This window comes from Thermobia domestica, chromosome 18, assembly GCF_964235325.1.
Source record: "Thermobia domestica chromosome 18, izTheDome1.hap1.1, whole genome shotgun sequence".
Lineage (NCBI taxonomy): Eukaryota > Metazoa > Arthropoda > Insecta > Zygentoma > Lepismatidae > Thermobia > Thermobia domestica.
The window spans coordinates 10970373-10983840 of NC_137471.1; the positions used below are offsets into that span (position 1 = coordinate 10970373).

Here is a 13468-nt window from a genome sequence, read left to right on the forward strand (position 1 = left end):
GATGTCTGCTTCGAGTCGAGTCGAGTTTTAAAGAAAACTCGCTCGAACTCGCTGGTGCCCATTCCTATTGTATGCATGACGGGCATATAGAGTTCTTTCGAGGGGGATAGAACCATAAACATAATATATTTTAAAAAATACTTAGTTTCCTGGCTTTCTTCCCAGGGGGGGGGAAGGGATGGTAGGTATCCAGCATTACTTATAAGTACCTTATTTGAAATATGTAAAACAGTAACAAGTGGACAACACAATACACACACATCTTCTTATCTTCAGTTTTAATTGCTGATTTCAATTGCAATTAACAATTACAATTAACAATTACAAGTTTCAATTGTCAATTGCAATTAACAATTAAATGTTTCAATTGCACCCTTTGCAATTGACAATTAACAATTAAAAGTTTCAATTGCCTGGTGACCAATTAACAATTAACAATTGACGAAAATTTAATTGCAAATTTTATGATTGAATTCAATTGCAATTGAAATTAATTGTCAATTACAAATTGAAATCAATTGCAATTGAAATCAATTGCAATTGATTTTCAGAGCAATTACTTTCAATGGATTGATCAATTGCAATTGATTTCAATTGATTTTGCCCAACACTGCTCAAAGAGGAGGAAAAGTGCATTTTTGAAGGAAGCCAAGGAGTTCCGCATACAATTCTTAGCTATACGACTAGCTCTTCACGATTGTACCTATTAAAGGATTTTGAGGATTCCAACAAGGAAGAAATTTACGACGGAGAAGAAGAAGAAGAGAAAAAGCAAGAAGCTCAAGTTCAGCTTGTAACTCTTCTGTATGGTGGTTCACCAGGTCATCGACTTACGACGAAGACAGTTTGCGGGGAAAGAGTTTTCTGTCCACTGTACTGTATCTCAGATTTATTTCCAAATCACAGGCAAGCATATTCTGTGCCAAATACATATGAATTCATAATTCATGTCCGTTATGAAGAGGTTACGAGAATGTTAGGAGAACGCAGACTGTTAATGTCATTTGCATATTTGCTTGCATATTTGTGTTCTACAGTAGCATAATACATTACTAACATAAATTTCACAATTATATGAATCCCTTAACTCTCGGACATTTCTATAGTATTTGCGCGTCATGAGCTAGCACATTGACCTCAGATACTTTACTTCACTTTATGTACTGTGATTATAGTTACATCATGGGCGAACTCGTGCGTAACATGTTCGATTTTCATTAATGTATTTTTACTTAAATACACATCTCCAGGTAACAACACAACGTATTTAGATTATTTACACACAAGTCTATTAAAATATTATTATAAATTTGTTCTGTAAACGTTACAAATCTGTGGATCCGTACAGTAAATCTGCAAATAATTTTTTATAGAATTTAAACCTTTATTGGGATATTCATTTGGACTGAATATAGCTGACCAATTTTAATAATTGCTAATAGATACTATAGAAAATTTGAAAATTAGCTAAAATATACAGTCTTACCTTATATTAATCAGACACCTTCAGATCGATGACTTTTAAAAATTACTAATCTGGACATATATGCTTAGGTTCCTGCCTACTTGTGAAACCCTTCTGAAAGAAAAGAAAAATAATCTTACTTCTCAAAACTGTAACGAACTACCACAATACACATTACTAGTACGATGCACAGTTTATAATTTTACTCGTACTAATGATACTAATCACGTGTTCTTCCTAAAGTAAAATCAATTTCAAGTTCACTCAAGGAAAGACAAGAAATTAAAATCAATTATAAGCTTATGTAATCTTTATATTAGCTTTGTTATCTTAAATAACTTGAACTAAAAAAAATAAATCACTGAACGAAGCAACGTTTATTTTAAAATAATAACTGTGTGATAGTTTGGCCAACTAACTGAATATATTTGATGATATTCAGTTAGTTGGCGAAACTATCGCACAGTTATTATTTTAAAATAAACGTTGCTTTGTGATAGTTGGCCAACTAACTGAATATATTTGATGATATTCAGTTAGTGGGCGAAACTATCACACAGTTATTATTTTAAAATAAACGTTGTTTGTGATAGTTTGGCCAACTAACTGAATATATTTGATGATATTCAGTTAGTTGGCGAAACTATCACACAGTTATTATTTTAAAATAAACGTTGCTTTGTGATAGTTTGACCAACTAACTGAATATATTTGATGATATTCAGTTAGTTGGCGAAACTATCACACAGTTATTATTTTAAAGTAACCGGTGTTTTTTATCAGTGATTTATTTTTTTAGTTCAAGTTATGTAATCTGTGTATCGTTCGTAGTCCAAGATGCCGAGATCCTTACTGTTTTTGAACTAAGAAAGTAAATTGCAGTTACCAGGAAATTTATCTAAATTTTTTCTCTAAGAAGGACACCTAATTAATATAATTGATGAAACTATAAACTGTGCATCATAGTTTTTTCTAAGATTACTTCACTACAGTTTTGAGAAGCAAAATTATTTTATTTTTTTCTTTCAGATTATTTTACTTCTCTTTCAGTGTGTTCAGTTTAGCAATTGTTAGAAGTTATTGACAAAGGTGTCAGCACACATTGAAACTGTTTGACTAAAGTACAATGACAAGGTAAGTCTGTATATTTGATCTATTTTTATTTTTTGAATAATAATAATAATAATAATAATAATAATAATAATAATAATAATAATAATAATAATAATAATAATAATAATAATAATAATAATAATAATAGTTCAAAACCATTATATAACTTTAGCACTTAGTTCTAGTATTTAACCAGCAGAAGGGCCGGCCCTAGGCAACTTGCCGCCACGTTCAATGGCATCAGTCGCGCCCCCCTTCTCCACAAAGAACAAATCTCAAAAGCCACGATTTTAAGTATGCTACCTCCGACGAAAGGAAAAAAAAAAGAGCAAATGCACTCCGAAAGGCCTAAACACACAATCTCATTGTATCTGTTTTTTTCTTTAAAAATAATCTATTGTATTAGTGAAAGATAAAGTAAACACACCTGCAGAGGAAAGATGGTAATCCTTTTTATAGAATTCAGTATCGAGCTTCAATTTCAATATATCAGTTTGCAATTCCAATGCAACTAGCTCTTTTATCATTATTTGTTGATTTTCTTTCTACACCTATTAAAAAAATTAAAAAAAAAACTTGTTTCCACCTTTAATGATAAGGAACTTGTTTGTGACAAAGACAAGACTAGTTTTTGTATTAAAACTGTTAACTAACTAAATGTAAAACAGGTGTTCGCTACTGTTTGAGAATTAAGTTATTATATTTGAATACGATTAAGGAATTTATGGTGAAATTTGCTTTAGCACTGTCTATGTGATTTTAAACTAATGCGACCTAAATATGATCTATTAATGTAGTATTAAAATAGGTCAGCTTAGTAAATTTAACTACCATCATCATGAAGTCTGTTTCCAAAAAGAAATGTATATTTTAATATAGTTATGATCAATTTTGCCGCCCCTCGCCGCCCCGTGCAATTGCACGTGTTGCACATACGGTAGAGCCGGCCCAGCTAGCAGATTTCATCTTTTAACTTCGCCACGTCAAGTAAATTAATAATAAACAAAACACATTCAAGTTGTCAAGATAAATTTGAGGTATTATACAGTTTTCATTTTACTTACCTTTACTTCTGGTCGGGACGGGTAGTTAAAATGCACATCTTGAAATGTAATAGATCCACATACATTAGAAAGTTTGTCGCCTTTGTTCGATGACGTATCTATCGTAGGAGTCTTATCAATAATGGAATAAATAGACGCTGCAGAGCCTCGTGCACCCGCAAATGCTTCCACGTATGGCGAGGCTTGCCCAATATTCATGGCACCTGAAAGGACTCCGAAGAATACCTGTGGATGGCAACGATTGATAAAACAATCAGCTCTTTCTCAGATTATAGATTTTGATACATCGTTTTGTGATGGTAAGTACTGTTTTTACACAACTATTGAGGATGTGTAAAAATTACTCATTAGTTACTATCTTATTTTCTTACGTTTTCCAAAACATTGCTAAAAATCAAAGGAATAATAAATATTTTTTCTCTATGTGATTACTACCTAGAAAGTACTACACAGTGCAATACTTGGTGTTATCCCCATTGTCACACAATGCATTTTCATAGGCTTGGATCACAAATTGAGAAGGGACGAAGACTATCTTAAAAACATTAATAGTTCACTGTGTAGGTAAAATTACTTAACCAAAGGACACTTTTTATATTTGGGCTTATCGAAACACGTATATTTGTGTAAGAAAAAATAAAATCTGTGTGTCTGATAAATAGATATTTCACCTTCATATTGTAAAAGTTACAACAAGGGCATCGCAACAATTGGGAGAATATCAGGGCAATTTTTGTCGGGTAAGTCATTTTGTCCCTTGGTACATACCTATTTAGGAACAATATTAAACCTAATGATTCTTTTCAACGGCTATTTTACATGTTACAGAAGAAATTATAAAAGTACTATACATAAATCATAGCTTACTTCTTCTTTTCTCATTAGAATTGGAATTTTTGCTGCATAAAGTAACTTTAATAATAACAAACATAATATGAATAATATTTAAAAAAAGTGCAGGATTATCAGATTCTTTGCTGAAAGAACATGCAATTAATATAGGACTTGGTTTCAAAACTCTCTCTATATAAGTACTATACCTTTCTCAACTTTTTATTAAAGGACCCCATAATATTTATAATATAAAAATGTACGAGGAATGTTCGAAAAAAAAGTTACAAACCATAGGAGTTTTATGTTATTCACTGTAACTTAACGAAAATTTATTTATAGATTAATAACATGTTTGTCTTGGCGCAGTTTTGAAGACTTGGGGTTCTGATCATGTATACCCGAGAAGTGGACATTAAAAATGATGACTCGTCTGGAAAATTGGTCAAGAGTAGGAGTGAAGTCAGTGGTGCGATTCCTGTGGGCCTAAAACACTACACTTTCTGACACTAATAAATAGATTTAGAGGTGTATGGGGAGGGCAAAATTTCAAAGTAATATGTAGGGAAGTGGTGTCGTGTCTTTAAAGAAAGACGGACCAATATTGATAATGACAACTCTGAACACAGCGGTAGACCCAGTACCTCAACCACTGACGTTTACGCTTGGAACGACTAAAACACTCCTTTTGCAGCCCTGACCTAGTCTCCAGTGACTTGAATCTTTTTCTTGTTCTAAAGCAAAAAATGATTGGCCACCATTATCTGGCATGTGATTATGCCAAAACTGCTGCATTACAGTGGCTACGAGAACTTAACGCGGATTTCTAGGCAAATGGTATCCAAAACTTTATCTATCGTTGTGATAAGTGGTTAAACAAAAATTGTGATTACATCGAGAACAGTGTTCTGCGCCCTCTATCATCAGATGTGTTGATCTTCCAGTTATGTCTCACTCATACGCCATAATAGGCTTTGTAACTTTTGTTTTTGACCACTCCTTGTAGGCCTACTGTTCTGCTAAATACCAAAGCAGATTTACACAAATTCCACACTTAGCTCTTCCGTTTCTTCAAACCAAAACACACACTGAGCTCTTTCCGCATCAGTGAAGGTCTCCATTTTCAACGACTGATCGATGGCGCCGCGTGTGGTCAACTCCGCAACTACTCACTACGTGAGTCAAACTTGAAGTGTTTTGCACTATAATAACATATAAACAAAGTCTGTATGTGGTTCTAATAAAGAATTATAACTGATTGAAGTTGTAAATCCTATAAAGAATCACCCTATATATGAACATTTGTGGTGTTCATGACAAGAAAAGTGAAATAGAAGTAAATTAAGATAATATGCACCAAAGCAACTAGAAATGAAAAGCAAATTAAAGTGAACTCAGAATATTGTAAGTAGGAGAGCATAAATTAAAATTGCAGATAACCTCAGAATAAACTGAAAAGCATAAATTAAAACTGTAGAAAATACAGGATGTCAATACACACATATTGATTTTTAAAACACATTTACGTGCATCAATTCAAATTTGTAATATATTAAATCTAGAACTCAACAGCAGCATTGTAACATTTCGTACTTTTTATCTATATTATTTATTGATACTCTGACTTTAGAATACTTACTACTGTATTATTAATACTGTAGAATACTTACTATTATTAATACAGAAGGTGTGTATTCAGGGTTTGGATCACTCCGACCCTCAAGAATTAGAGTGACCCCATACCAAAATGCCAAAGAATAACTCGAATACAATATAAACCACATCACCCCGCCTCCTACTCCCGTCATCAAACCACGTTTTATTCCTGTGCGGCGAGCTTCTTGCAGATTCGTAACATATCTAAAATGAATCAAGTTTTCGGGTTATAACTTATTAGAGGAAATTGTATAAATAAATAAATAACAGACTTCATGGATATTAAGTGATATGACTATTTATGTAACAATGGACCTTTTTTTTTTTTTTTTTTTTTTTTTTTTTTGAAAAAATAAATAATCAAACTAAAATTGAACTTTAATTCAGAGATTACTACACTAAAACAAATATTCATTATGCAATTTTAGTAAATTTACTTTTAAATAAACCCATTAACACTGAATAATATAAATTTTAAAGTATATTTTCAAATAATTAAACTAAAATGATCTATCGTACTACTTACAGATTTCTGTAATTGCTGAGACTTCCAAGCTTTCGACTCTCCCCTAGAGTTTTGGTCACGGAGGTTACAAACAAGAATAAATGAAAAATACGTTGTCAAGTATGTCGGCGATCTCCAGGTAAACTAAAATATGTCGGAGTCAGTTTGAACGCCTCTCATGTTCCTTGTTGGAAGATTGCCATCTCATGTTATTATTTTTATTGTCATGTCAATGCTGTGAAAATTTTCTAATTACCGTCTCCCATTCGTCACTCAATCATTCCTTATCTAAATTTAATTTCAGATTTATTTTTAAATGAATAAACAAATTTTCAAAAAAAAATCTCTACTCTATTTCTAGCTCCAAATAAAATTTTGGATCTTCTACCCTGTGTAGCGTTTCTTTTAAATGTTTCGATAAACTTTACACCAGATTTTCCGTTTTTGAATCTCTAATATGTTTCTTTACTTGGACTTTTAAATTTCTTTTCGTTTCGTCTATATAAATCTCTTGGAAACTCCATTTTATTTCACGATTTTTCATTGGGATCCGTGTGATAACGCTTAAATTCGGCGATGTCCTTTTCCAAAGTTTTTTTTTTTTTTTGGGGGGGGGGGTTAAGGCTGTACTTGTCAATGTGAGAAAATTCTGCAATCCCATTCATTTTTTATCCTTTATGACGATCTCAGGTTTATCGGAACTTAAGTTCCTTTTAACCTGATTATCTCAATAATTTAATAATGAAGCTGGATACCCAGTTTCAAACTACCCAGTTTCATCAGGTATTCAGTTTGTGTCTGTAAATCTTTTTAAGGAAGTAAGACGTATGGCATGCTATATTTTAGTTCGCATCGACTTCATCTGAGATCGCCGACGTACTTGATAACGTGTTTTACGTACAACAGAGCTCTTCACTTGCTAACTCCGCCCCATTTTTATTCTTTTTTTTTCTATTCTTTTTCTTCCTGTTTTTAACCTCCCTGACCAAGACTCCAGGGAGAGCCGAAAGCTTTGAAATCTATAGAAAATTCAGGAAAATTCAGAAATCTGTACGTAGAATGATAGTTAGAATTCCTGAGCGTGATTTTGGATTGTCTAAAATGATCTATCTAAACTTAAATAATGATTCATAAATATATACGAATGTGTGCATATACATTTAATAGTTACTTAGAAATAAACTAAAACAGAAAGATGTTTGAACAACACTAAAGTATTTCTGTGGTTTTGATACTTTATTCTTTAAGCTTTTACTAATCAGACATCTATTGACAGTTAATTATACGTGCAATTCACTAGTGTGGTTATTTTGACAGAAGTTATAGATTTCCTAACAGAAAAGTACACCCTAGTGAAGTATTTAAAAAAAAAAAAAGTTATATCATTGTTGTTGAATTAGTGGAGTATGCTCCCAACAAGCATGAAACTAATATTCAGGATTCTGCCAATCTAGCAATAAACTTTGTATAAAGGTAACCAAGAAAGGTCTGTCGCTTTTTTTTTTTTTTTTTTTTTTTTTTTTTTTTTTTTTGAGGTTTGTGTTTTGTTGGCCATCACACCGTGAGTTGAATGCAAATGGAGATAAGGCGATGGCCAGTTGTTGGTGTGAGTATATTCAACATACTACTGGTTGTGGCAATTCAGTTACAACGGGAACTTACGTAAGGACAGAGAGTAAACATGGGACCTCCATAGAGCGTCATAAGGGCGTGTATGCTGTTCGAATTCAAACTGGGGTCAAACGCCGCTGCAGCGTGGCGGAAGATGTACCAGGCTTTTTGGTGAGGGTGTCGCGATTACGCGAACGATGCAGCGGTAGTTTAACAAATTTAAGGACGTTGAAGAAACGCTCGAAGACGTACCACGTACCGGAAGACCAACACATGTACAAAATGAAGATCTTCAGATAGAAATTGAAGTGAACAATGGCCAGAGTGAGGAACTGGGACTACAATTCAGTGTGAGTGGAAAAACCATTCGGCAGCACCTCCATCAACTTGGGTAGCACTACAAGTTGGGTCGATTTGTCCCACATGATTAGACTTCGAGCCAGAAGGCAACGCGAGCACACAGCTGTGTTACTTTGCTGTCTCGTCTGAGAGGGAGCCATTTCTGGACAGGGTGTTGGCATGTGATGAAAATTGGGTCCTGTACGAAGCTCCATGGCGCCGTCATCATTGGTTAGCACCCCATGAACCGGTTCCAAAACAGCCGAGACAAGCACTGCACCAGAAGAAAGTCCTCCTGTGTTTGGCGAACTGCTTGCGGCATCATGCATCGGGAACTGCTATCAGCTGGTCAGAGCATCAATGTAACTGTGTACTGCCAGCAGTTGAGCAGTGTTCAAGAAAAACTCAATCGCAAGCCAGCACTTCTGAATCGCAAAGGGCTCCTCCTGTTACAGGACAACGCTAAGCCTCACGTGGCAAGGATGACCCGGAACACCATTCTACGCCTTGAATAGGAAACACTATTGCATCTGCCATAGTCCCCGGACATTGCACTGTCCGATTATCACCTGTTCCATTCCTTGGACAATCACCTTAGAGGACGCCAGTACGGAGGAAAATGCACTTGATACTTTCTTCGCTTCACGACCCACCAAGTTCTACCGCACTGGAATCCATGGCCTTCCAGAACGTTGGCAGAAGGTCGACGCTGATGCTGATGGGGACTATTTTTGATCTTCCAGGTACGTCTTAGATGACTTATCGATGTTCGAAGGTGGTGAGTGAAAAAGCGACAAAACTTTCTTGGTTACCTTTGTACAAATATATTAATTAATTTATAATTAGGTTGTTCTAATTTATTTACGCATGTAAAGAAAAATACCAACCTTTCAACCTCTTTCTCTTGTCCGCCAAAGGCAACTACGGTTCTAATAGCACTTAGCACCTCTTCAGCAATTGCTCCTGATTTTCCATATGCTTTGAGCTCTTTCTCTGTCAACGATGTTTGGACCTGTTAGTCAATGCAAAACAATATTATAGTATTCAGGAATAACGTCTATGTAAATATTATTTATATTTATGCATTATTTTAAAACAGAATTGGTATACCTTCCGTGGCCTTCTTCAAGATGCTACGGCCAACCAAAAAATTGACAGTGTGACAGCGTTATAGATGAACTTTGTACCATAAACATTGCTCTACAAATTCATCAAGCAGTTACATTGATTCTGGTCAGATTGCATTAAAGCCACCAGACGTTGATACTAACCCCACATATTAACATCGATATAAATTATATCATAGTACACAAAAGGACACTGTTAGTGTGCTCCTCTGTTGGCAAGCGTGCTGTGTTTATTTCTATTAACTTTAAGTAATATTAATACATGGAGTTAATATTAGCGCCTACTGGCTTTAACTAGCATTTGGCGAGAATTAAAGTTAACTGCTTGACGTATTCGTAGAGCAATGCTAATTGTTCAAAGTTTATCTACACGTTACTGTACTGTCAAATTTTTGGTTGCCTCTCCTCCTGAAAGATACTCCAGCAGATATATCATTGCATAGTATTTTCATTTTAGTTTGACTTGTAGAATAGTTTTTGGTAGTTCGTGGACACCATTATCCGATATGTATATTTATTTATTTATTGATTGATTAACAATTATAATTTCACGCGTAAGTTATGTTAGGTCTAAAATGGGAACTAAATAGATATCATAAAATATCTAATTTAATTAAATATCTTAAAATATCTAATATTAAAATTAGTCTAAATAAATAACTATTTTTTTTATTTCAACGGTTCTTTTCTCACCAGAACCGTTATATTTATTTATTTATTTATTTATTTTTGCAATTCTGTTATAACATTTGGGAAGTGATTCTCTCACAAAAGATTTAAAAAGATCCTCAAATCTGTTACAACGTTTGGAAAATAGTTTTATTCACAAAAGTAAAAGCCGAAAAGCGTCATCGATTCTTTTATAATGTTTGAAAGATGATTCTACTCACAAAAAATAAGTCAAAAAGTCTTCCAATCTTCTTACAATGTGTGAGATGTAATGTCTACAACTCACAAAAAAAGAAACTTAAAAAGTCTCTCAGTTCTGTTACAACATTTTGAAGGTGATTTCACTCACAGAAACACAAACTAAAATCTATCAATTGAAGCGATTACAGGATGAAAGTGTCATCACTTTTTTTTTGAAACAATGAATTCTAGCGGTTCACGACCATGTTATATCTTAATATCTACATAAAGCGTCATTTTCTGAGTCCTCATCTGAGTGAATAGATTGAGAAACGATGAAGAGTGTATGTTAAGACAAAGTAGTGATCTCAATTTTCTTGAAATGTTCAATTTGTTATCAACGGCGCCGACTTTCCAAAAATTTATGTGGGTGCGTATCAATGGCGGGTCGTGTTATAGCCTATGCTTTAAGGTATCTTTCGATATTTTTGATTGATTTCCTTATAGCTAAAATCTCTTACGAACACAGTCATAAAGGGTTGTGCTCAATTCTATTCACAATAAAGTTCCATTTCTTTTTTATTGTGAAGACTGCCTTTGACTAGGTCTGAGACAGGCAAAGGAGGGGGAAGTGTCTTGTTTAGTTGCCTTTGCACAGACACATTTGAAACAATTATGTTTTAGACGTTAGAAATTTTAACCTCCATCTCAATGTTTTCATTGCTTGTTATTTTTTTGATAATGGCAAGTAAGAAATATTTATTTTATTTTGTTGCTATCAAACTAAAACTCTTGTGGGTGTTGGTGGCCGGAGTACCCACATAGTCGGCGCGAATGTTTGTTACATACCATTTTGTGGTCCCTCATCCAAAAAATCCAATATATTTCATTCAATTATAAATTTTCTTGTACGCCTTTCATCTGGAGAACTACATATAGTGCAGCCAAACCAAAACTACCACTTAACTCAGTTTGATGTACTTATTCCGTAAAATATACGGAAACTCGATTTATCTAGAGGCCGTTCAAAAATTTTGTAGCTCCTGACCCAACATCTAATTATTGGCCAAGATCGCAATCTTTTGATTCATTTTTTTGGATCATCCCTAAAATTCTTTTTCTACTTACAAAAACGAGTCAGAAAGTCTATTAACTACGTTATAACGTTTGGAGGAGGGAGGGGTGAGTGATTCTATTTACCAAACCAAGTCAAAACGACTATCAATTCTGTTATATTTGAGAGGTGATTCTTATAACAAAAGTAAAAAGTCAGAAAATGTATATGAAGAGAAGATGAAATCGGTCTTATGGAGTTCTATCCTAATGGATTCTCAATGTAAAGAAAATTACCTTTAAGATTACATTGATATTACAGGAATCAATGTGGGATTAAAAAAGGAAATCATGTGTGAGATAGCCAATAATACCCAGTTTTCGGCCTTGGATATAATGCAAATGTCTTTTGGAAGGAGAATATTATCAACCTAATTACTTTCTTTTAAAGAAAGAAAAAGCTTCTAACATTTTCTTTTCTTAATTTCAAACATTTAAAATTATTCTAGGATCACTTTATGATTAGATTTTTACCTCTCCTGTTACTTACCTTTGTCACAATAGCTGTTGAAATCACTAGAATAGGCGTAATACTCAAAACAACAAGAGTTAACTTCCATCCGTAGATAAATGCTAGAACTAAATTCCCAAAGAAAGACATTGTGAGGAAGATAAACATTCCAACTTTTTCTCCAATACCATCTTGTAACCTGTAGAGATCTCTGAAAGATAAACATAGTTGATGAGGATTTATAACGAATTAAATCGTATCTGAAATTCTAGTCTTACATTTTTATTCCGAGTAATTTCGTAGTTGCAGTAATTTTCCGTTTGTTTTTTACCTACCCTGAAAGATGCCATCTATTGGTATTATAGGTCCACGTTTTAATCAACAGATGACTCTAGAAGTATAGTATAGTGGCGTCGTTAACGCATCTTTGTTAAACTTCTTATACTTATTCAGTGATGCCAACCCGTGGGGAAAATCCAATTTCATGGAATTTAATAAATAAACTTCATGGTTCTGGATAATCACAATAACATTTTAAAACAATTTCTGACCAGAACAAAATGAATTATTTAATAACTATATGATTTTTGTTACAGTTTCAAGTACCCAGCGTCCTCTTCATCACACATTGAGAAACGACAGATGACAGCAAATCTTATATCTTCCTCAGCCGTTAATTAGCATATTCATTTATATAATTTTAATTAATTAATTTATATAATTTATATAATTTTAAACTGTAACAAAAATCGTATAGTTATTACATAATTCATTTTGTTCTGGTCAGAAATTGTTTTAAAATGTTCATGGAATTTGTTTGATATTAATTATTCGCAAAGGGATAAAGAGAATTTTCGTCGAAATTGACAGCATATAATGGATTTTTCACTATATGTATAGCCCGCGCCAGTAAAGTTCTCTATGAGCGAGAATCAGCCATAATGAGTCATCAACGAGCATGTCAGTGTTGTCAACTTTTAGTTTGAGTTTTTTTCTTTGTTATAAGCAAAGCCCATGCTAGTGAGGAGCGACTTAATCATATGTGATTCTTAAAAATCAGTTACCAAGAAACGAAATTTGTGCTCTGATATTTGAAGAAAGAAGAAAACAAAACAAAGAAACGAATGAAAGTAAAATATCGAACCAGAAAGAATTATTCTCAAACATTCCACATTAAATGTATGGCTAACAAAACTTTTCTAGTATCATTGGGCTCAGTATAAGGTGATGATACAAGAGCGTATGAAGTTACCGCATTTCTAACAACAACAAAATATACTTGTTCTCGATTAAGGAAAATGAACTATTCTATATACATAGAAGATTGAGATTTGTTGATAATTC

General features: G+C 33.5%; 1 protein-coding gene across 3 annotated transcripts in view; it reads right to left on the bottom strand.

Moving 5' to 3' along the window:
* The window catches only part of LOC145675697 (ATP-dependent translocase ABCB1-like), a 209857-nt gene that overhangs the window by 69739 nt on the left and 126650 nt on the right, over window positions 1–13468 (bottom strand). For all 3 annotated transcript variants that reach the window (XM_081746306.1, XM_081746305.1, XM_081746304.1), the window contains exons 6-9: window positions 12164–12335; window positions 9472–9596; window positions 6144–6333; window positions 3643–3867 (exon numbers count right to left, since the gene is read on the bottom strand). In XM_081746306.1, the coding sequence (XP_081602432.1) occupies window positions 3643–3867; window positions 6144–6333; window positions 9472–9596; window positions 12164–12335 (712 nt within the window). The remainder of the gene's footprint in view (window positions 1–3642; window positions 3868–6143; window positions 6334–9471; window positions 9597–12163; window positions 12336–13468) is intronic.